Here is a 22,712-nt window from a genome sequence, read left to right as displayed (position 1 = left end):
ACCTTGTTTTTAACGTACTTCCACCTCACTACGTTAATTTAAATTACTACTGTCACTGAGTTGCTGCTTTGCCTGACCGTGAGCGGCGCTAGCAGCGCGTATCGATATATTCCCTCTGATAGTACCTTTGCTCGATTTTTATTACTTCCCGATCGTTGTCTGTCGTAAGCGAGTTCGGGTCGCGAGTTCGGGGCTGCCAGTCGGTTGGAACGCGCCTGGAGAGCAGTCCGGACCTGCCAGTCGGGAAGTTGCAATTCGGCACTAGTGCAGTCGGGTTGGAGCAGTGACGTCTGCGTCGACATGGCTGGCCCAACCATTACCCCCACGCATCACTTGAGCCGGGCCACGGTCTTGGTGGATTGTTGGTCGTTCATCCTACCGGAGTCGGCTGTGTGTGTGTGTGCATCGACTCCCAATTTGTCTTCGTGCGTGCTTAGTTATTGTTGGGTATCGTTCATGTCTTCGTGCAAGCGTTTGTCAGGTTGTGTGTGTACTTGGCGTTATTTCCACTGACTACTATTTTAGATGTTGTCGGCATTCTGAGGGTAGTCGCTCCGTCGCTGCGGACCAGGGAAGCCAACTCCGCGCGGTGCTGTCGGCTGGGTCCGCCGGCGATCCCTGCGCAGTGTCGGAGCGTGTGGAGCTGTCCCATCGCCACGAGCTTCGTGGTTCACCGACCCAGGACGTCAAAGTTCAGTAGTGGTTTCAGGTACCCAAGCCACGTCCATTCACGTTGTGGTTCGTTTCAGTGGTTCGCTCTTGGGGAGGTTTTCCTGTGAGCAACACAGAGTGTTTGTATTGCTGGAATTTCGCCGCCGTGCGGTGGAATTAACTGTATTGGTTGACTACGATTCAAGTGCACCAGCGGAATTTTCTGCCTTGTGGCCGTTAGTATTCCGTTTACCTGCCCTGGCCATTAACGTAATGTCAGGCGGTGTCCTTTCCTCATCTGTTGTTTCTGTCCAACACAGTGTGTAGTTTTGTCAGCTTAATACATATACATATCTGATTGTGAATAATCAAGCCCGTAACATTTTGTGTTTGAATTCCAATGTACCGATTGGTGGTAAGCAAGTCGTTTGTCGGTCGGTCCGCAGCTGTCCCTTGGTTGGGCACCAACGGATCAAGTGTAGTTGGGCTCACCACCTCTCTCACCTAAGTGAACGAGGGCAGACCGACCCCCTAGAGGCCTCTGAGAGCTGTTGTCTTTACTGTCTTTCTCACCGGTGTTTAATTGTCTGTTTATACTCTATCACAGCCAATTATAAAAAAAATCTTGGTTTACTGGTTTTATGTAAGTAAGTTTGAATTCCGACACGTGGATATTTTCTGAAAGGTTATTGCCGTTGTGTTGTCTTTTCTTTAGTCCGGTTTCAGCTGCTTTAAACTTAAGGCTTGTGGTTGTATATTTTTTAAATTTTGGAAAATTAATTGTGGGCCTTCAGCGTTGGATCCTTATGCTTAAAATTACCTTTCAAGCTTAAAAAGTGTGGCCTTCTGCCTTTGAAAGGTTATGGTAATTTATTTTAAAATCTTGAAAATTTTATTGCAGGCCTTCAGCCATTTGTGTTGCATCTTGTTTACGTTTGTCTATCCGCCTTCAACATTTTTAAATGTTCGGATAATAATTTGCCGTCTCTTTAATCTAAGAATAGATGATCAATGTAGCTAGCCGCTATCTCTGTGTAATGTCTTGTCTGTATAGACGTGTATCTGTTGTCTTTAAGATCCCTTCACCTTCACACATAAGTCTATACAGTAAAGTAAGGCCCTCCCAGTTCTTCGCTGATCCGTGATAAGACAGGCGAAAAATTAGACTAATGGAGGATTATTAGTATTATCTCTATTTTCATTCTCTCTTTCTCTTTCTCTCCTTTATCTATGTATAGTTTTTAATATAAGATTTCATTACGTGATAAAAAGAATCAGCCAAATAGAATCTTTGGTGGAGTCCTTCGTCTTGGTAATCAGTGGCTGGCTTGCTGTAAGAGATCTTAACATTTATTATTACTGTTAAACACTGCAGTCAGTCCGGAGAATCAATCGTTTGGACAGTTTGTTCCTTTTACGAAAGATTGCGAATTTCAAATGTGTACGAAGCTTTTTTGGACGATTTAACACAGACTCAGTGATTGCAGGCTCTCTTCGACACAGCTGAAACTTCCCCATTCATTACTGGGCCAACGTGATCAACAAATGATTCAGAAAAAACTCATTCGTTCATTCACTCCAGAACGAAAAAGTCACAAACCTTATTTTTGGAGGAAATCTTGTATTAAATTCATCTCCATTACATGTCCAGATCTCCGGTGATTCCACACCTTAATTATTTTCCTTTTACAATTTCTTTCTCTCCAAAACAAACCGCCAACGGCACAAATGCTAATTGGCTCGCTTTAGCGAGAAGAAAAGCAGAATATGTATCTCTCAGAAACACGTCAATCCCTCAACAGATACTCCAGAAGCTGTCCTAGTTAGCACCCTAACAACCATGGAGAATGCATATATGCATCTCTGTTATTTCAAAGAATAAACGCACTAGAAAATACTTTGGCGTCGACGAGCTGTCGCCGCATATATTACGAGAAAATCAGATCAGATAACTTTTCCAAAGTGAATTAATGTGGATGGTTTGATTGAAAATGGTTAATTGGTGCGTGGTAGAGGGCATTTGCTGTGGGGACATTACACACCCTTGCCTTGAGGCATTCAGCCCAGCTGTGAAAATTATTTTAATTATTTTATTTGTAATTGTAACTGTGAGTTTTCAGTCACTTGAAAATTTACCTTGTTCGTTTTTAAGACTTCTTGTTTGGTGGCCTTCAGCCGTGAAAGATTTGGAGTTTAAAACTCATTGTTGTAAAAGTTCGGCTATGTGCCGCTTTGGTTGTAAATGTGTTATTAAGTTACAATAAATCACAATTTTTAGGTGAAACTAACCCCAACCTCACTTGGCCCTTCCCACAGTCCTACCTGTTCTCCCCAGCGTGTACGGGCGTCTCAGTATCCAAGGAAGCTCGATTCTTTAAAGTATCGTGGGTTTACTGGTAAAGCTGCACTACTGGCCATTAAAATTGCTACACCACGAAGATGACGTGCTACAGACTCGAAATTTAACCGACAGGAAGAAGATGCTGTGATACGCAAATGATTAGCTTTTCAGAGCATTCACACAAGGTTGGCGCCGGTGGCGACACCTACAACGTGCTGACATGAGGAAAATTTCTAACTGATTTCTCATGCCCAAACAGCAGTTGACCGGCGTTGCCTGGTGAAACGTTGTTGTGATGCCTCGTGTAAGGAGGAGAAATGCGTACCATCACGTTTCCGACTTTGATAAAGGTCGGATTGTAGCATATCGCGATTGCAGTTTATCGGATCGCGACATTACTGCTCGCGTTGGTCGAGATGCAATGACTATTAGCAGAATATGGAATCGGAGGGTTCAGGAGTGTAATACGGAACGCCGTGTTGGATCCCAACGACCTCGTATCACTAGCAGTCGAGATGACAGGCATCTTATCCGCATGGCTGTAACGGATCGTGCAGCCACATCTCGGTCCCTGAGTCAACAGATGTGGACGTTTGCAAGATAACAACCATCTGCACGAAGAGTTCCAAGACGTTTGCAGCAGCATAGACTATCAGCTCGGAGACCGTGGCTGCGGTTACCCTAAATGCTGCATCACAGACAGGAGCGGCTGCGATGGTGTACTCAACGACGAACCTGGGTGCAAGAATGGCAAAACGTCAATTTTTCGGATGAATCGAGGTTCTGTTTACAGGATCATGATGGTCACATCCGTGTTTGTGACATCACGATGAACGCACATTGGAAGCGTGTATTCGTCATCGCCATACTGGCGTATCATCCAGCGTGATCGTATGGGGGTGCCATTGGTTACACGTCTCGATCACCTCTTGTTCGCATTGACGGCACTTTGAACAGTGGACGTTACATTTCAGATGTGTTACGACCCGTGACTCTTCCCTTCACTCGATCCCTGCGAAACCCTACATTTCAGCAGGATAATGCACGACCGCATGTTGCAGGTCCTGTACGTGCCTTTCTGGATACAGAAAATGTTCGACTGCAGTTCTGGCCAGCACTCTCCACATCTCTCACCAACTGTAAACGTCTAGTCAATGGTGGCCGAGCAACTGGCTCGTCACAATACGCCAGTCACTACTCTTGATGAACTGTGGTATCGTGTTGAAGCTGCATGGACAGCTGTACCTGTACACGCCATCCAAGCTCTGACTCAATGCCCAGGAGTATCAAGGCCGTTATTACGGCCAGAGGTGGTTGCTCTGGGTACTGATTTCTCAGGATGTATGCACCCAAATTGCGTGAAAACGTAATCACATGTCAGTTCTAGTATAATATATTTGTCCAGTGAATACCCGTCTATCATCAGCATTTCTTCTCGGTGTAGCATTTTTAATGGCCAGTAGTGTAATAAGAGAATGCGTTTCTGTGTGGAGAGGAAGTTGGCGCGGGGCACTCACCGGAGTCGGCGGCGCTGTCCTCGGGGCAGATGCGGCGGCCGTTGAGCGCGATGGAGCGCAGCCTGGGCACGGGGTCTCGCTCTCCGTACCGCACGAAGATGCGGACGGCGCGGGGCGGCCCCGGGCGCAGCCGCGTCTGCAGGTTGAGGATGGTGTAGCGCACGTTGTCCCGCGTAGACACCTCGCCCTCCCAGTTCTGCGGACACCGCGGCGGCCGTCAGAGCGCTGGGCGGGAGAAGGCAGCGCCGGCAACAGCTCAAATCTACATCTACGTCCGTACTCCGGAATCCACCTGACGGTGTGTGGCGGCGGGCACCCTGAGTACCTCTATCGGTTCTCCCTTCTATTCCAGTCTCGTATTGTTCGTGGAAAGAAGGATTGTCGGTATGCCTCTGTGTGGGCTCTAATCTCTCTGATTTTATCCTCACGGTATCTTCGCGAGATATACGTAGGAGGGAGCATTATACTGCTTGACTCCTCGGTGAAGGTATGTTCTCGAAACTTCAACAAAAGCCCGTACCGAGCTACTGGGCGTCTCTCCTGCAAAGTCTTCCACTGGAGTTTATCTACCATCTCCGTAACGCTTTCGCGATTACTAAATGATCCTGTAATGAAGCGCGCTGATCTCCGTTGGATCTTCTCTATCTCTTCTATCAACCCTATCTGGTACGGATCCCTCACTGTTGAGCAGTATTCAAGAAGTGGGCGAACAAGTGTACTGTAACCTACTTCCTTTGTTTTAGGACTACATTTCCTTAGGATTCTTCCAATGGATCTCAGTCTGGTATCTGCTTTACTGACGATTAATTTTATGTGATCATTCCATTTTTAAGCACTCCTAATGCCTACTCCCAAATAATTTATGGAACAATTGCTTCCAGTTGCTGACCTGCTATATTTTAGCTAAATGATAAAAGATCTTTCTTTCTATTATGAAACGTCCCCTCAGAAAAATTAATGAATTATTGTGCTGATAAACCAATTACATTATTTGATTTTCAAACAGCTGAGCAAAACTGAACGTACTCAGACATTTCGCTCTCTCCCTATTCTGATCAACACTAAACCGACATACAATATTTTTATCGCAACGCAATCTGACTTCTAACAATCCCTACAAAAGAATGGCCATGACTAACAATAACCTATACCTTTCACAAATCACTTGCCTCATAAAAGTCTTCGTTACTCAAACTACTGCAATACAGCTTGCGCCAATACTGCCAGCTAAATAAAAGATTCAAACTACAGAAGGCACTAACTACTGATAGGCATAGTTAGCAAATGAAAGATTTTGATAGAGAACAAACAATGTATTTACCTTAATAGAGTTCAAAATTATAAAGCTATAAATTTACTGTCTCTGTCCAGATCATCCGCTCTCAAAACTCCGCCATCTCACCCTCCACATCCACCACCGCTGGCGGCTCACCTCCAACTGCGCAACGCTACGCGCTGTTAACAGCCAACTGCCCAACACTACAATAGCAAATTCGAAGAATGCCACCCAGCCACAGAATGCACATAGCACAGCCTGTTATTTCATACAGAGCGCTAGGTGGCGGTGGCGTTACCAATATAAGAACCTAAACAGCCTACTTAGACTATGTATTCGCAGCACATTACACTTGTCTACATTGAGATTCAATTGCCATTCCCTGCACCATGCGTCAATTCGCTGCAGATCCTCCTGCATTTCAGTACAATTTTCCATTATTACAACTTCTCGATATAGCACAGCATCATCCGCAAAAAGCCTCAGTGAACTTCCAATGTGATCCATAAGGTCATTTATGTATATTGTGATTAGCAACGGTCCTACGACACTCCCCTGCGTCATACCTGAAATCACTCTAACTTCGGAAGACTTCTCTCCATTGCGAATGACATGCTGCGTTCTGTTACCTACGAACTCTTCAATCCAATCACACAATTGGTCTGATAGTCCATATGCTCTTACTTTGTTCACTAAACGAATGTGGGGAACTGTATCGAACGCCTTGCGGAAGTCAAGAAACATGGCACCTAACTGGGAACCCGTATTTATGCCCCTGTGAGTCTCGTGGACGAATAGCGCGAGCTGGGTTTCACACGATCGTCTTTTTCGAAACCCGTGCTGATTCCTACACAGTAGATTTCTAGTCTCCAGAAAAGTCATTATACTCCAACATAATACGTGTTCTAAAATTCTACAACTGATCGACGTTAGAGATATAGGTCTATAGTTCTGCACATCTGTTCGACGTCTCAAATGGCTCTGAGCACTATGGCACTTAACATCTGAGGTCATCAGTCCCCCAGAGGTTAGAACTACTTAAACCTAACTAACCTAAGGACATCACACACATCCATACCCGAGGCAGGATTCGAACCTGAGACCGTAGCGGGTTCCAGACTGTAGCGCCTAGAACCACTCGGTCACAGCGGCCGGTCTGGCAATAGCAGCTCAGCTCTACAGCATAGGCTCTCTTCACTCACTCCACTCGAGTAAAACAAACTTCGTAAGGATCCAGTGGAGAAAGAGAAAAACGCCACTGTAGTGGAAAGCAATATTTCCGAACTTCCCGGAAGATGAAAAAAGAGCGCCAGACTGTAAATCGAACCCAGAACCTTACTTGTCATACCTTACGACCTCTCCTCACAGGGTTACTTTCCAAACTACACAAATTTTTACTCTCTCCACCATCGATGATAATGACATCTAGCAGACACACAACTCTAAGGTACTTAATTAAGTGAAATGTGTTCCTTACACTTTACGGATAATGGAATGTAGTCGAATTAAATCGGGTGATGCTGAGGGTATTAGACTAGGAAATGAGACGCTTAAAGTAGTAAAGGAATTTTGCTATTTGGGGAGCAAAATAACTCATGATGGTCGAAGTAGAGAGGATATAAAATGTAGACCGGCACTAGCGAGGAAAGCGTTTCTGAAGAAGAGGAATTTGTTAACATCGAGTATAGATTTAAGTGTCAGGAAGTCTTTTCTGAAAGTATTTGTATGGAGTGTAGCCATGTATGGAAGTGAAACATGGACGATAAATAGTTTAGACAAGAGGGGAATTGAAGCTTTCGAAATGTGGTGCTACAGAAGAATGCTGAAGATTAGATGGGTAGATCACATAACTAATGAGGAGTTATTGAACAGAATTGGGGAGAAGAGGAGTTTGTGGCACAACGTGACTAGACGAAGGGATCGGTTGATAGGACATATTCTGAGGCATCAAGGAATCACAAATTTAGTATTGGGGGGGGGGGGGGGGCTGCGTGGAGGGTAAAAATCGTAGAGGGAGACCAAGAGATGAATACACTAAGCAGATTCAGAAGGATGTAGGTTGCAGTAGGTACTGGGAGATGAAGAAGCTTGCACAGGATAGAGTAGCATGGAGAGCTGCATCAAACCAGTCTCTGGACTGAAGAATCAACAACACTTTACAGATGTGGATTATTCAAACACATCCATAATCGCTTACGAAATAGCATTCCAGTACCACATGTGCCTGGGAGAACAATGAAATCTACACTGAAGAGCCAAAGAAACTGGTACACCTGCCTAATATCGTGGAGGATCCCGGCGAGCACACAGAACTGTCCCAACACGACGTGGCAAAGACTCTAATGTCTGAAGTAGTTCAGGAAGGAACGGACACCATGAATTCTGCAGAGCTGCCCGTGAATCCTTAAGATTACGAAGGGGGCTGGAGATCTCTTCTGAACAGCACGTTGCAAGGGACTCCAGATACACTCAATAATGTTCATGTCTGAGGAGTTTTGTGGCTAGCCGAACTGTTTCAGCTCAGAAGAGTTTTCCTGGAGCCACTCTATAGCAATTCTGGACGGATGGGGTGTCGTATTGTCCTGCTGGAATTGCTCAAGTCCGTCGGAATGCACAACACACACGAATGGATGCAAGTGATCGGGCTGGATGCTTACGTACGTGTCACCTGTCACAGTCATATCCACTCGTATCAGGGGTGCCATATCACTCCCACTGCACACGCTCCACACCATTGCAGAGCCTCCACCAGCTTGAACAGTCCCCTGCTGACTTGCAGGGTCCACGGAATCGTGAGGTTGTCTCCATACCCGTTCACGCCCAACCGCTTGATACAATTTGAAACGAGACTCGTCCGACCGGGCAACATGTTTCCAGTCATCAACAATTCAACGTATGTGTTGACGGGCCTAGGCGAGGCGTAAAACTTTGTGTCGTGCAGACATCAAGAGTACACGATTGGGTATTCCGCTCCGAAAGCCCATATCTAGTGTGTTCCGTTGAATGGTTCGCACGCTGACACATGTTTATGGCCCAGCACTGAAATCTGCAGCAACTTGCGAAACCGTTGCACTTCTGTCACGATGAAAGATTCTCTGCAGCCGTCATTGGTCGCGTTCTTGCATGATCTTTTTCCAGCCGCAGCGATGTCGGAGATTTGATGTTTTACCGGATCCTCGATATTCACGGTAGACTCGTGAAATGGTCGTACGGGAAAATTCCTACTTCATTGCTACTCGGAGATGCTGTGTACCATTGCTAGAGCGCCGACTATAACACCACGATCAAACTTACTTAAATCTTAATCATACAATGTAGCCTTTCACGGCTGGTATATTCACTTAAAACTTCCGGGCTGATAGGCCGTGGTCGATGTATAAAACTCTCCCCTGACGTTTCGTCTCAGAGTGCGGGAGACATCCCCCGCAGTAAAGCGGCGAACTACAAAGAGAAGTCGAGGAAGCTCTGATTATATAGGCAGTGTAGAGGGCGCCACTTTCCATCGCGTGGCGTCGGCTATGAGACTGTCTCTGGTAATGCCAACATTCTCGATTGAAAGTAATCGATCTTCAAGCTTCCGTTGCAACGCTGACATCCAAATTTTATCCAGTTTAACACCTTCGTCTTTCCTGTTAAACTTATTACGGCGTTTATCAGTCTTGGTAGGCTCTCCATACATGTGCGCATAATAATGCGAGGATTTAGATATGACGCTCGTCTCGCTGAATTTTATTTCATGATTACCTTCCTGGTAAACATGTTATGCTGCGGCCGATTTATCCGTGTGACCCAGGCGGCAATTCCTCTTATGTTCAACAAGACAGGTGTTCAAGCTTCTCTTTGTGGCACCGATATACACCTGGCCAAAATTACAAGGAATTTTATATACCCCCTGTGTAGCCAAAGTGTGTCGTGCATATTTTGCAGATCTTAAGCATTTTTTTATTTTCCTGGTTGGTCTGAAAATAGTTTCCACCCCATACTTGCTTAACACTTTCCCTATGCTATCTGTGACCTTGCTAATAAACGCAAGAAAAGCATTGTAGTTGGGCGACTGTTGTTGGTCGTTGCTCCTGATACTCTGCCTAGAGCCAAGTGCTCGATCTATATCTTCGCTACAATAGCCATTCTTCACGAAAGCTGACCGTAGATGTTGAATCTCATCTTCTAAATAAACAGGTTCACAAATTTTGTGCGCCCTCTTTACCAAAGTTTTTATTATACGCCTTTTTGTCTAGGGTGATGGTTTGAATCTTTATGTAGGTAACGATCAGTATGTGCGGTCTTTCTATACACCTTGTGGCCCAACGTTCCGTCCCGTCGTTTAATCACAGACACTTTCAGGAAATTCAGTTGTCCATCACTCACCGTCTCCATAGTAAATTGGATTTTCGGATTAATGCTGTTGAGATGTGTCAGGAAGGCATCCAGCTCCTCTGCTCCGTGTGTCCATACTACGAACGTGTCATCGACATAGCGATACCATCTGGCTGGTCTCTTACTGTCAGTCTGCAACGCCTGTTGTTCAAAAGTGTGCATAAACAAGTTAGCCACAGCAGAACTAAGAGGACAGTGCATAGCAACCCCGTCCATCTATTCATAAAAGTCACTATTGTATTGGATGTAAGTTGTGGTGAGGCAGCGTCGGAATAATGCCACAATGTCGGTAGGAAAATATATTCGCTGTGTATAAGATAGCTTCGTTTACCGAAATCGTGGTAAATAACGACACAATATCAAAACTGAAGAGGATATCATCCAGGCACCCACGCTCATTTCCTTTAACTTGTCAAGGAAATGAGCTGAATTTTCTATATGACTGTCCGTCCTACCAAGATAAGGTTGCAGCAAATGAAGCAAGGTGTCTGGCTATCTCATGGGTGGGTCCGCCTATAACGGAACCGCAGGTTTATGCACTTTGTGTAATCAAAAATGGCTCTGGGCCCTATGGGACTTAACTTCTGAGATCATCAGTCCCCTAGAACTTAGAACTACTTAAACCTAATCTAAGTACATCACACACATCCATGCCCGAGGCAGGATTCGAACCTGCGACCGTAGCGGTCGCGCGGTTCCAGACTGTAGTGCCTAGAACCGCTCGGCCACCCCGGCCGGCTTTGTGTAATCCATAAAGTCTACATGGGTACGTTTCTGTTTTAAAATGCAGTTTCTTATCGTCGGAGGAGAATGAAGACGCTTTCACTAGTCGCTTGGGCATTTTTAAAATCTACGCAGTCGGATCCTTTTGAAGTTTTTTGTAATTGGTGGGAACCAAAATGTCATTGACTTTCCATGATAGTCCTCACTGTTCAATATGACGGTGGCGTCACCCTTATCTGCATTAAGCACAATAATGTTTACATATGGGCCGGCCGCGGTGGCCGTGCGGTTCTAGGCGCTCCAGTCCGGAGCCGCGCTGCTGCTGCGGTCGTAGGTTCGAATCCTGCCTCGGGCATGGGTGTGTGTGATGTCCTTAGGTTAGTTAGGTTTAAGTAGTTCTAAGTTCTAGGGGACTGATGACCACAGCAGTTGAGTCCCATAGTGCTCAGAGCCATTTTTTTGTTTATATATGGATTTATATCCCTCAGCGCCTTCCTTTGTGCCTGCGACAAATTACTGTTAGGTGGCTTGTATGTACGTAAAATCCTAGCTGTTTCCATCCTAATTACACCAGCGCACTGCTGTGGAATCTGACGGATACCTGCGTCAATGTTTGCTACAATATCTTCTGTGGGTACGTTTTGGGGCGTCACAGCAAAATTGCCTCCTTTGGCTAGTACAGAAATTTCAACTTTTGACATATCTTTATCAGACAGGTTAATAACAGTTAAGAATTGTCCTCAGCTGAACCCCCGAAATGTTTTCTGTAAGTTAGTGAAATTCTTTTCTGTCTATTTACTGATATTTCTGCACTAACTTCCATAGTTCTGAATGTTAGGTAGTCAATCTTATTCCAATCACCACATTGGTTGGCTGGATTAAGAGACGGGGAAAGGGACCAAACAGAGGGTCATCAGTCCTTTGCTCCGAATAAAACAATGCCACAAGTGTGAGAATAAAATAGAGACTGACAACTCAAAACGGAATGAAAGGAAAAATCACAAGAACGATGAAGGGCAACAAACATGTAAATGGACAAAAGGGGCCAAGAAAACCACAGAAATGCAAAAAACTGGATGAAGAGATTAAAACAACAAAGCAGATTACCATGGGTGACTGACCATGAGAATAAAAAAGGAGAAGCCAGCCACTCTGCAACGCATTAAAACCCCCACCCTAGAAGCACTAGGGTGGAGGACACAGAGGGAATATTGCTGCGCGGTGTGGGATCCTTACCAGGTGGGATTGATGGAGGACATCGAAAGGGTGCAAAACAGGGCAGCTCGTTTTGTATTATCACGTAATAGGGGAGAGAGTGTGGCAGATACGATACGCGAGTTGGGATGGAAGTCATTAAAGAAAAGACGTTTTTCGTCGCGGCGAGATCTATTTACGAAATTTCAGTCACCAACTTTCTCTTCCCAGTGCAAAAATATTTTGTTGAGCCCAACCTACATAGGTAGGAATGATCATCAAAATAAAATAAGAGAAATCAGAGCTCGAACAGAAAGGTTTAGGTGTTCGTTTTTCCCGCGCGCTGTCCGCGAGTGGAATGGTAGAGAGATAGTATGATTGTGGTTCGATGAAACCTCTGCCAAGCACTTAAATGTGAATTGCAGAGTAGTCATGTAGCTGTAGATGTAGATGTAGAGGGCAAGCGCTAAATCTTAGATCAAATGAAAAAACCCACCCTCACGAATAAAACGTAAAACTAAATCAGCCGATGAGACGTTGACAGAAAAAACTAGCGGTAACGAGTCCGGTGACCCAAGATTTCGTCGCTGGGCAGTCGAAGTGGGACAGTGCACCAGAATATGGGCCACTGTCAACCGGGAGCCGCATCGACTTTCAGGTGGGTCTTCACGGCGCAGGAAGTAACCGTGGGTCGACCAAGCGTGGCCAATGCGGAGCCGGCAGAGGACAACCGATTCCCTGCGAGAGTCCCACATGGACTCCTTAATGACACGCAGTTTGTTGTGTGTACTGTTATGCCATTCCGTCTCCCAAAGCCGAAAAATCGTACGGCGTAAACGAGAACGCAGGTCAGGTTCAGAGACGCCCACCTTCAGAAGCGGTTTCCGCGTAACCTGTTTGGCCAGCCTGTCGGCAAGCTCGTTGCCTGGAATGCCGACGTGTCCTGGGGTCCACACAAACACCACTGAACGACGGGACCGGTTGTAACACCTACAACGCCTCTCGGTGTTAATAAACCAAAATAGCTCCCAAATTAGCTCCCATGACCTCGAAATATAAATTCAGAAAATGTCCCAAGCCCCTCCACAAGTAGTAATTTACGAAATAGAAATAAGGAGACAAATAGAGGGAAATCTATAGTAGAAAAATAATAGAAAAAGAAAAGAATTTTAATCATAAATTTTGGAAGAATGGGAGGGGGGGGGGGGAAGGGGGAAACGGTAGAAATGGTTAAATTATTAGTTATTCTTATATATGAGAAAATCAATATTATAGTCACAGAATGTAGGTCTTGAACACCAAAGATAGCGTTAACTAAAGTATAAATAGACATACAATGCAATTATGATACTCCAGTCTCTATCCTCTAGTCTGTTCGAAGTCAATTAGGACGTACAGCTTTAGGAAGCAACAATAGGAGCTTTATTAAACCAGGGCGCAAGAATAAATCGCGACGAGATTGTTTTTTTGGGAAGCATTAATTTCAGATCAGAATTAGAACTTTTGTCATATTAGAGGAACGGGGAGGTGATCAATAATCTCTCTGACTTTAACGTCACTTCGTGTCAAGATTTAAATATTTTTACGGAATTAACGATTTTCGGACAGATTCGGACTTTGTATTGTGATAGTGGAAAAAGCTTTACTTCACGCGACTAGTAATCATAGTTCGTGACAGTTTATGGATATTAAACGGGAACAATCTTTTTATCGAAAGTGACAGAACATTGTTTAGTATATCTGATATTGACGGGATTCCAGATTAGATACTTATTCAACGTTCGCAGCTCGTGGTCGTGCGGTAGCGTTCTCGATTCCCACGCCCGGGTTCCCGGGTTCAATTTCCGGCGGGGTCAGGGATTTCCTCTGCCTCGTGATGACTGGGTGTTGTGTGATGTCTTTAGGTTAGTTAGGTTTAAGTAGTTCTAAGTTCTAGGGGACTGATGACCATAGGTGTTAAGTCCCATAGTGCTCAGAACCATTTGAACTTATTCAAAGAACCCCTTTGAATGCGATCGTGTGAATGAACTGATTTATTAATAATTATTGTTAAATAAAATAACGTGTTAATTAGAAACTGACTATTCGTCTTGAACTTTAATTCGTTTTAGGTTCATAAATAATTAGGTTACGTGATTTTTACCAAGAATAAACTGCAGACTAGTAACTGAAACAAGTGAAGCCGGGATAGAACAAAACCCTTCAATACCAGTCAATGTATAGATAAATTAACATTCCTACTTTCATGCAAGATACGGAAGTCGGGATAGAAAAAAGGGCCGCTACACGGTCCGTGGCATAGATGGACTCGTGGATGGACGCTACCAAAGGATGGCGAGGGTAGCACTGGTCGATAGCTTGTAGGCTGCTCAAGGAGTCAGTACACAGAAGAAACGATACCCCGGGGTATGAACGGATATATTGAAGCGCACGAGAGGTGGCCACCAGCTCTGCAGTGAATACACTGCAGCCATCGGGCAAGGAATGCTGTTCAATATGGTCTCTGTGGATATAGGCGAAGCTAACACGACCATCATACATCGAGCTGTCGGTGTAAACCACTTCAGAGCCACGGAACACGTCAAGGATCGAAAGGAAGTGACAGCGGACAGCGGCAGTAGTAACTGAGTCCTTAGGGTCATGCGAAAGGTCCAGACGAATCTGTGTACACCGTGGAGGCCTATGCGGACGGAACTGGACGAGAGGTGGTAAAGGGAAGGACTCCAGTTCAGGCAGAAGAGATCGCACGCGAACCGCAATCGTTAGCCCTGACCTGGGCCGCCGATGCGGGAGATGAACTGCCGCGGGTGGTAAAAGGAGGCGGTAATTCGGATGCTCAGGAGAACTACGAATGTGTGCAACGTAACTGGCGAGCAGTTGTGCACGTCGGATCTGCAATGGAGGGACTCCGGCCTCCACCAGGACACTGGTCATCGGACTCGTTCTAAAAGCTCCCGTCGCTAGGCGAACGCCGCAGTCACCACACTGCATAGCACTACTAATTACCAAGTGGAAATGTAAAAGCTTACTGCTGGTTTCCGCCAGCGCTCGCGGCATCTGATGAATCCTCACCCGTAAAAGTGCAGATTCCATACGGTTGTAAATACGAGGAGCCTGAGCCGAGTGAAACATACTCTTCACCTTCAGAAATTTCGGAAGCGTCGAGGTATCCCTGCAGCATAACGGGATGGAGAGGGTACACAGTTGTTGTGCTTTCTTCTTGCGCATTCCTTCGAATGGTCGAACCGATGCTCCTCCCCGTAGAGGCGTTAGATCACACAATGTAGCCTTTCACGGCCGGTATTGTGTTCACTTAAAACATACGGGCTGATAGGCCGTGTTCGATTCGTCTCCGACTGCGGGAGACATCGTCCGAGGGAAAGGTGCGATGCCAGCATCGGTCGACGGCCGTTGCAGACTGCCAGTAAGAGACCAGCCAGATGGTATCGCTGTGTCGATGACACGTTCGTAGTATGGACACACGGAGCAGAGGAGCTGGATGCGTTCCTGACACATCTCAACAGCATTAATCCGAAAATTCAATTTACCATGGAGACGGAGAGTGATGGGCAACTGAATTTACTGGACGTGTCTGTGATTAAACGATGGGACGGAACGTTGGGCCACAAGGTGTATAGAAAGGCCACACATACTGATCGTTATCTACACAAAGAATCAAACCACCACCCTAGACAAAAAAGAGGTGTAATGAAAACTTTGGTAGACACGGCGCACAAAATTTGTGAACCTGTTTATTTAAAAGATGAGATTCAACATCTACGGTCAGCTTTCGTGAAGAATGGCTATTCTAGCGAGGGTATAGATGGAGCACTTCGCTCTAGGCAGAGAATCAGGAGCAACGACGGACAACAGTCGCCCAACGGCAAAGTTTTTCTTCCGTTTATTAGCAAGGTCACAGATCGCATAGGGAAAGTGTTTAGCAAGTATGGAAACTATTTTCAGACCAACCAGGAAAATAGAAGAATACTTAAGGTCTGCAAAAGATGCACGACACCCTTTGGCTACATTGGAGATATATGAAAATCCTTGTAGTTGTGGGCAGGTGTATATCGGTGTCACAAAGAGAAGCGTGAACACCCGTCTTGTTGAACGTAAGAGGAATTGCCGCCTGTGTCACACAGATAAATCGGCCGTATCAGTACATGTTTACCAGGGAGCGTCATATCTAAAACCTCGCATTATTATGCGCGCGTGTATGGAGAGCCTATCGACATTGATAAACGCCGTAATAAATTTAACAGAAAAGACGAAGGTGTTAAACTGTATAAAATTTGGATGTCAGCGTTGCACCGGAAGCTTGACGATCTATTACTTTCAATCGAGAATGTTGGCATTACCAGAGACAGCCTCATAGCCGAAGCCGCATGATGGACAGTGGTGCCTCCTGTACTGCCTATACAATCAACGCTTCCTCGACTACTCTTTCCAGTTCGCAGCTTTACCTCGTAGAATGTCTCCCGCTGTCGGAGGGGGAGAGTTTTGTACACCAACCACGGCCTATCAGCCCGGAACTTTTAAGTGAAGTCACTTAAACCTTGAGAACCTACCATCGTAGCAGCAATGACCGATCTAAGAACTGCGGCAGACGCTTATTGTCTTATATAGGCGTTGTTGACCGCAGCGCCGTATTGTGCCTGTTTAAATACACTACTGGCCATTAAAATTGCTACACCAAGACGAAACGCAGATGATAAACGGGTATTCATTGGACAAATATATTATACTAGAACTGACATGTGATTACATTTTCACGCAATTTGGGAGCATAGATCCTCAGAAATCAGTACCCAGAACAACCACCTCTGGCCGTAATAACGGTCTTGATACGCCTGGGCATTGAGTCAAACAGAGCTTGGATGGCGTGTACAGGTACAGCTGCCCATGCAGCTTCAACACGATACCACAGTTCATCAAGAGTAGTGACTGGCGTATTGTGACGAGCCAGTTGCTCGGCCACCATTGACCAGACGTTTTCAATTGGTGAGAGATCTGGAGAATGTGCTGGCCAGGGCAGCAGTCGAACATTTTCTGCGTCCAGAAAGGCCCGTACAGGACCTGTAACATGCTGTCGTACATTATCCGTCTGAAATGTAGGGTTTCGCAGGGATCGAATGAAGGGAAGAGCCACGGGTCGTAACATATCTGAAATGTAACGCCCACTGTTCAAAGTGCCGTCAATGCGAACAAGGAGTGACCGAGACGTGTGACCAATGGCACCGCATATCATCACGGCGGGTGATACGCCAGTATGGCGATGACGAATACACGCTTCCAATGTGCGTTCACTGCGATGTCGCGAAACACGGATGCGACCATCATGATGCTGTAAACAGAGCCTGGATTCATCCGAAAAAATGACGTTTTGCCATTCGTGCACCCAGGTTCGTCGTCGAATACACCATCGCAGGCGCTCCTGTCTTTGATGCAGCGTCAAGGGCAACCGCAGCCATGGTCTCCGAGCTGATAGTCAATGCTGCTGCAAACGTCGTCGAACTGTTCGCGCAGATGGTTGTTGACTTGCAAAGGTCCCCATCTGTTGACTAAGGGATCGAGACGTGGCTGCACGATCCGCTACAGACATGCGGATAAGATGCCTGTCATCTCGACTGCTAGTGATACGAGGCCGTTGGGATCCAGCACGGCGTTCCGTATTACCCTCCTGAACCCACCGATTCCATACTCTGCTAATAGTCATTGGATCTCGACCAACGCGGGCAGCAATGTCGCGATCCGATAATCCGCAATCGCAATAGGCAACAATCCTATCTTTATCAGAGTCGGAAACGTGATGGTACACATTTCTCCTCCTTACACGAGGCATCACAACAACGTTTCACCAGACAACGCCGGTCAATTGCTGTTTGTGTATGAGAAATCGGTTGGAAACTTTCCTCATGTGAACACGTTGTAGGTGTCGCCACCGGAGCCAACCTTGTGTGAATGCTCTGAAAAGCTAATCATTTGAATATCACAGCATATTCTTCCTGTCGGTTAAATTTCGCGTGTGTCGCACGTCATCTTCGTGGTGTAGCAAATTTAATGGCCAGTAGTGTATCTTTGTATTTGAATACGCATGCCTATACTAATTTCTTTGGCGCTTCAGTGTATTTGAAAAAAAAGAAGCTTTCAGTCACTGTTTCACCTTTATGTAGTTAAATTTCCGAAAATGCTATGAAATATATTTCTTTATTCTGACCGGGAATCCAAATATCAATTTTCGTTTGTCTAGCCTCAGAATTACCTTAATGGTGGCATTTTTCAAAAAACCTTCATCCCCTTAGGGTTTGGATTTCGAAAAATTTCTTCTTAAACGACGTCTATAGCATAAAGTATACACCTGCAAGTTTCAAATTTCTACCCTTAGTGGTTTGGGCTGGGAGATTTTAAGTGAGTGAGTCAGTCAGGACGTTGCCTTTTGTACATGGTGGTCCATTGAGCGTGACCGGGCCAAATATCTCATGAAATAAGCGTTAAACGAAAAAACTACAAATCCCGAAACTTGTCTTGCTTGAAGGGGGAAACCACATGGTGCTATGGTTGGCCCGGTAGATGACGCTGCCATAGGTCAAACGGATATCAACTTCGTTTTTTTAAAATAGGAATCCCCATTTTTTATTACATATTCGTCTAGTACGTAGAGAAATATGAATGTTTTAGTTGGACCACTTTTTTCGCTTTGTGATAGATGGCGCTGTAGTAGTCACAAACGTATGGCTCACAGTTTTAGATGAACAGTTGGTAACAGGTAGGTTTTTTAAATTAAAATACAGAACGTAGGTACGTTTGAACATGTTATTTCGGTTCTTCCTATGTGATACATGTACCTTTGTGAACTTATCATTTCTGAGAACGCATGCTGTTACAGCGTGATTACCTGTAAATACCACATTAATGCAATAAATGCTCCAAATGATGTCCGTCAACCTCAATGCATTTGGCAGTACGTATAATGACACTCCTCTCAACAGCGAGTAGTTCGCCTTGCGTAATGTTCGCACATACATTGACAATGCGCTGACGCATGTTGTCAGGCGTTTTCGGTAGATCACGATAGCAAATATCTTTCAACTTTCCCCACAGAAAGAAATCCGGGGACGTCAGATCCGGTATACGTGCGGGCTACGGTATAGTGCTTCGACGACCAATCCACCTGTCATGAAAGATGCTATTAAATACTGTTTCAACCGTACGCGAGCTATGTGCCCGACATCCATCATGTTGGAAATACATCGCCATTCTGTCATGCAGTGAAACATGTTGTAGTAGCCTCGGTAGAACATTACGTAGGAAATCAGGGTACATTGCACCATTTAGATGGCCATCGATAAAATGGGGGCCAATTATCTTTCCTCCCATAATGCCGCACCATACATTAACCCGCCAAGGTCGCTGATGTTCCACTTGTCGCAGCCATCGTGGATTTTCCGTTGCCCAATAGTGCATATTATGCCGGTTTACGTTACCGCTGTTGGTGAATGACGCTTCGTCGCGAAATAGAACGCGTGCAGAAAATCTGTCATCGTCCCGTAATTTCTCTTGTGCCCAGTGGCAGAACTGTACACGACGTTCAAAGTCACCGCTATGCAATTCCTGATGCATAGAAATATGGTACGGGTGCAATCGATGTTGATGTAGCATTCTCAACACCGACGTTTTTGAAATTCCCGTTTGTCTGCTATTGGTGTGCGGATTATCGGCGACAGGAGCTAAAACATCTACTTGGGAATCATCATTTGTTGCAGGTCGTGGCTGACGTTTCACATGTGGCTGAACAATTGCTGTTTCCTTAAATAGCGTAACTATCCGGCGAACGGTCCGGACACTTGGATGATGTCGTCCAGGATACCGAGCAGCATACAATTGCCATACATCAACACGATATCGACCTATTCCGCAATTGGTATACGGTCCATTTTAACACGGGTGATGTGTCAAGAAGCAAATACCGTCCGCACTGGCGGAATGTTACCTGATACCACGTAGTTATAGGTTTGTCACTATTACAGCGCCATCTATCACAAAGCGAAAAAAGTGGTCCAACTAAAACAGTCATATTACCTTACGTGTTATACGAATATGTAATAAAAATGGGAGTTTCTATTTAAAAAAAAAACCTATGGCAGTGGCATCTAGCGGGCCAACCATAGCGCCATCTGGTTTCCCCCTTCAAGCTGGACGAGTTTCGTTCTTTGTAGTTTTTTGGTTTGACGCTTATTTCGTGAGATATTTGGCCCGGTCACTATCAATGGACCACCCTGTGTATAGAGATTAAGTTTGTACGCAGCGCAAAGTGCGCGAGAACTAATCACACTTGCCCAATTTCTCATTTTTCCTCTGCCTCGCCCTTCATTAATGCCATTTGCGTTAGATTCGTGGACAGAATGGTGCGCACGTTTGTTTCGTGCTGTGTGAGCGCCGCGCTGGCTACTCACGCCCAGGATCTTGGCCGGCTTGTCGAGCTGCACGTCGAGTCGGATGCCGATGAGCGGCTCGTCCGTGGCCAGCATGACGGTGCCGTACCAGCGGTCCGGCTCGGCCTCGTCGCCCTCGTACGTGAAGACGCGCGGGCACGGGGAGCCGGGGTGTCTGCGCGAGCCCGCCTGCTCCTGCCGCTGGCTGCGCGACTGCCCGGCAGCGGGCGCCGCCGTCGCCGCCAGGCACGCCAGCAAGGCCGCGCACAGCGCCAACCTCCGCGTCTGCAACAGAGCGCCGCAAATAAGAGACTGTCAGCCGGGCAGCCGGCGACCTCGCCAGAGCGCTGCAGCTGCGTGCCGAGGCCCAGTCAGCGGCGGCAGTTCCCTCCATCTGTAGCTACAGGGCTGTCGTAGCGAGAATGAGTACTGTAATCCCCAAATCCTCGAAAAATATACCTATACGGAAGACAGCAAAACGAAAGCTGAAATTTTAAATTTAACATTTGAGAAATCTTTCACGCAGGAGGATCGTACAAACATACCGCCGTTTGAGTCTCGTACAGATTCCCGTATGGAGGAAATAGTGATAGACATCCCTGTGAAGCAGCTGAATGGGTTGAAAGTAAATAAATCGCCAGGTCCTGATGGGATTCCAATTCGGTTTTACAGAGAGTACCCTATTGCATTGGCTCCTTACTTAGCTTGCATTTATCGCGAATCTCTTGCCCGACGTAAAGTCCCGAGCGACTGGAAAAAAGCGCAGGTGACGCCTGTATATAATAAGGGTAGAAGGACGGATCCTCAAAATTACAGACCAATATCCTTAACATCGGTTTGTTGCAGGATTCTCGATCATATCTCAGTTCGAATATAATGAACTACCTTGAGACAGATAAGTTGCTGTCCACGCATCAGCACGGCTTTAGAAAGCATCGCTCTTGCGAAACGCAACTCGCCCTTTTTTCACATGATATCTTGCGAACCATAGATGAAGGGTATCAGACGGATGCCATATTCCTTAACTTCCGGAAAGCGTTTGACTCGGTGCCCCACTGCAGACTCCTAACTAAGGTACGAGCATATGGCATTGGTTCCCAAATACGTGAGTGGCTCGAAGACTTCTTAAGTAATAGAACCCAGTACGTTGTCCTCGATGGTGAGTGTTCATCGGAGGTGAGGGTATCATCTGGAGTTCCCCAGGGAAGTGTGGTAGGTCCGCTGTTGTTTTCTACCTACATAAACGATCTTTTGGATAGGGTGGATAGCAATGTGCGGCTGTTTGCTGATGATGCTGTGGTGTACGGGAAGGTGCCGTCGTTGAGTGACTGTAGGAGGATACAAAATGACTTGGACAGGATTTGTGATGGGTGTAAAGAATGGCAGCTAACTCTAAATATACATAAATGTAAATTAATGCAGATGAGTAGGAAAAAGAATCCTGTAATGTTTGAATACTCTATTAGCAGTGTACCGCTTGACACAGTCAAGTCGATTAAATATTTGGGCGTAACATTGCAGAGCGATATGAAGTGGGACAAGCATGTAATGGCAGTTGTGGGAAAGGCGGATACTCGTTTTCGGTTCATTTGTAGAATTTTGGGATGATGTGGTTCACCTGTAAAGGAGACCGCTTATAAAACACTAATAAGACCTATTCTTGACTACTGCTCGAGCGTTTGGGCTCCCTATCAGGTCGGATTGAGGGAGGACATAGAAGTAATTCAGAGGCGGGCTGCTAGATTTCTTACTGGTAGGTTTGATCATCACGCGAGTGTTACGGAAACGCTTCAAGAACTCAGGTGGGAGTCTCTAGAGGAAAGGAGGCGTTCTTTTCGTGAATCGCTACTGAGGAAATTTATAGAACCAGCATTTGAGGCTGACTGCAGTACAATTTTACTGCCGTCAACTTACATTTAGCGGAAATACCACAAGGATAATTTAAGAGACATTAGGGCTCGTACAGAGGCATATAGGCAGTCATTTTTCCCTCGTTCTGTTCGGGAGTGGAATAGGGAGAGAAGATGCTAGTTCTGGTACGAGGTACCCTCCCCCACGCACCGTATGGTGGATTGCGGAGTACGTATGTAGATGTACATGAAGATATTCAAAAAAGCAGATAAAAATTCACTTGACGCCTTCCTGAGACACAATCTCCACTCATTCCAAATTAATAACATAAACGTAGACCAGATGTGGCT

General features: G+C 45.8%; 1 protein-coding gene across 1 annotated transcript in view; it reads right to left on the bottom strand.

Annotated features, from left to right (window-relative positions):
• Positions 1-22,712, bottom strand: part of LOC124711377 (serine proteinase stubble-like) — a 368,137-nt gene that overhangs the window by 170,668 nt on the left and 174,757 nt on the right. Inside the window, exons 2-3 of the mRNA XM_047241429.1 lie at positions 20,533-20,796; positions 4,510-4,705 (exon numbers count right to left, since the gene is read on the bottom strand). Coding sequence (XP_047097385.1) covers positions 4,510-4,705; positions 20,533-20,796 — 460 coding nt within the window. The remainder of the gene's footprint in view (positions 1-4,509; positions 4,706-20,532; positions 20,797-22,712) is intronic.

The sequence above is a fragment of the Schistocerca piceifrons genome, chromosome 8, assembly GCF_021461385.2.
Source record: "Schistocerca piceifrons isolate TAMUIC-IGC-003096 chromosome 8, iqSchPice1.1, whole genome shotgun sequence".
NCBI lineage: Eukaryota > Metazoa > Arthropoda > Insecta > Orthoptera > Acrididae > Schistocerca > Schistocerca piceifrons.
Note: the sequence above shows the minus strand (reverse complement) of the source record. Positions and strands in the feature narration are given on the sequence as shown.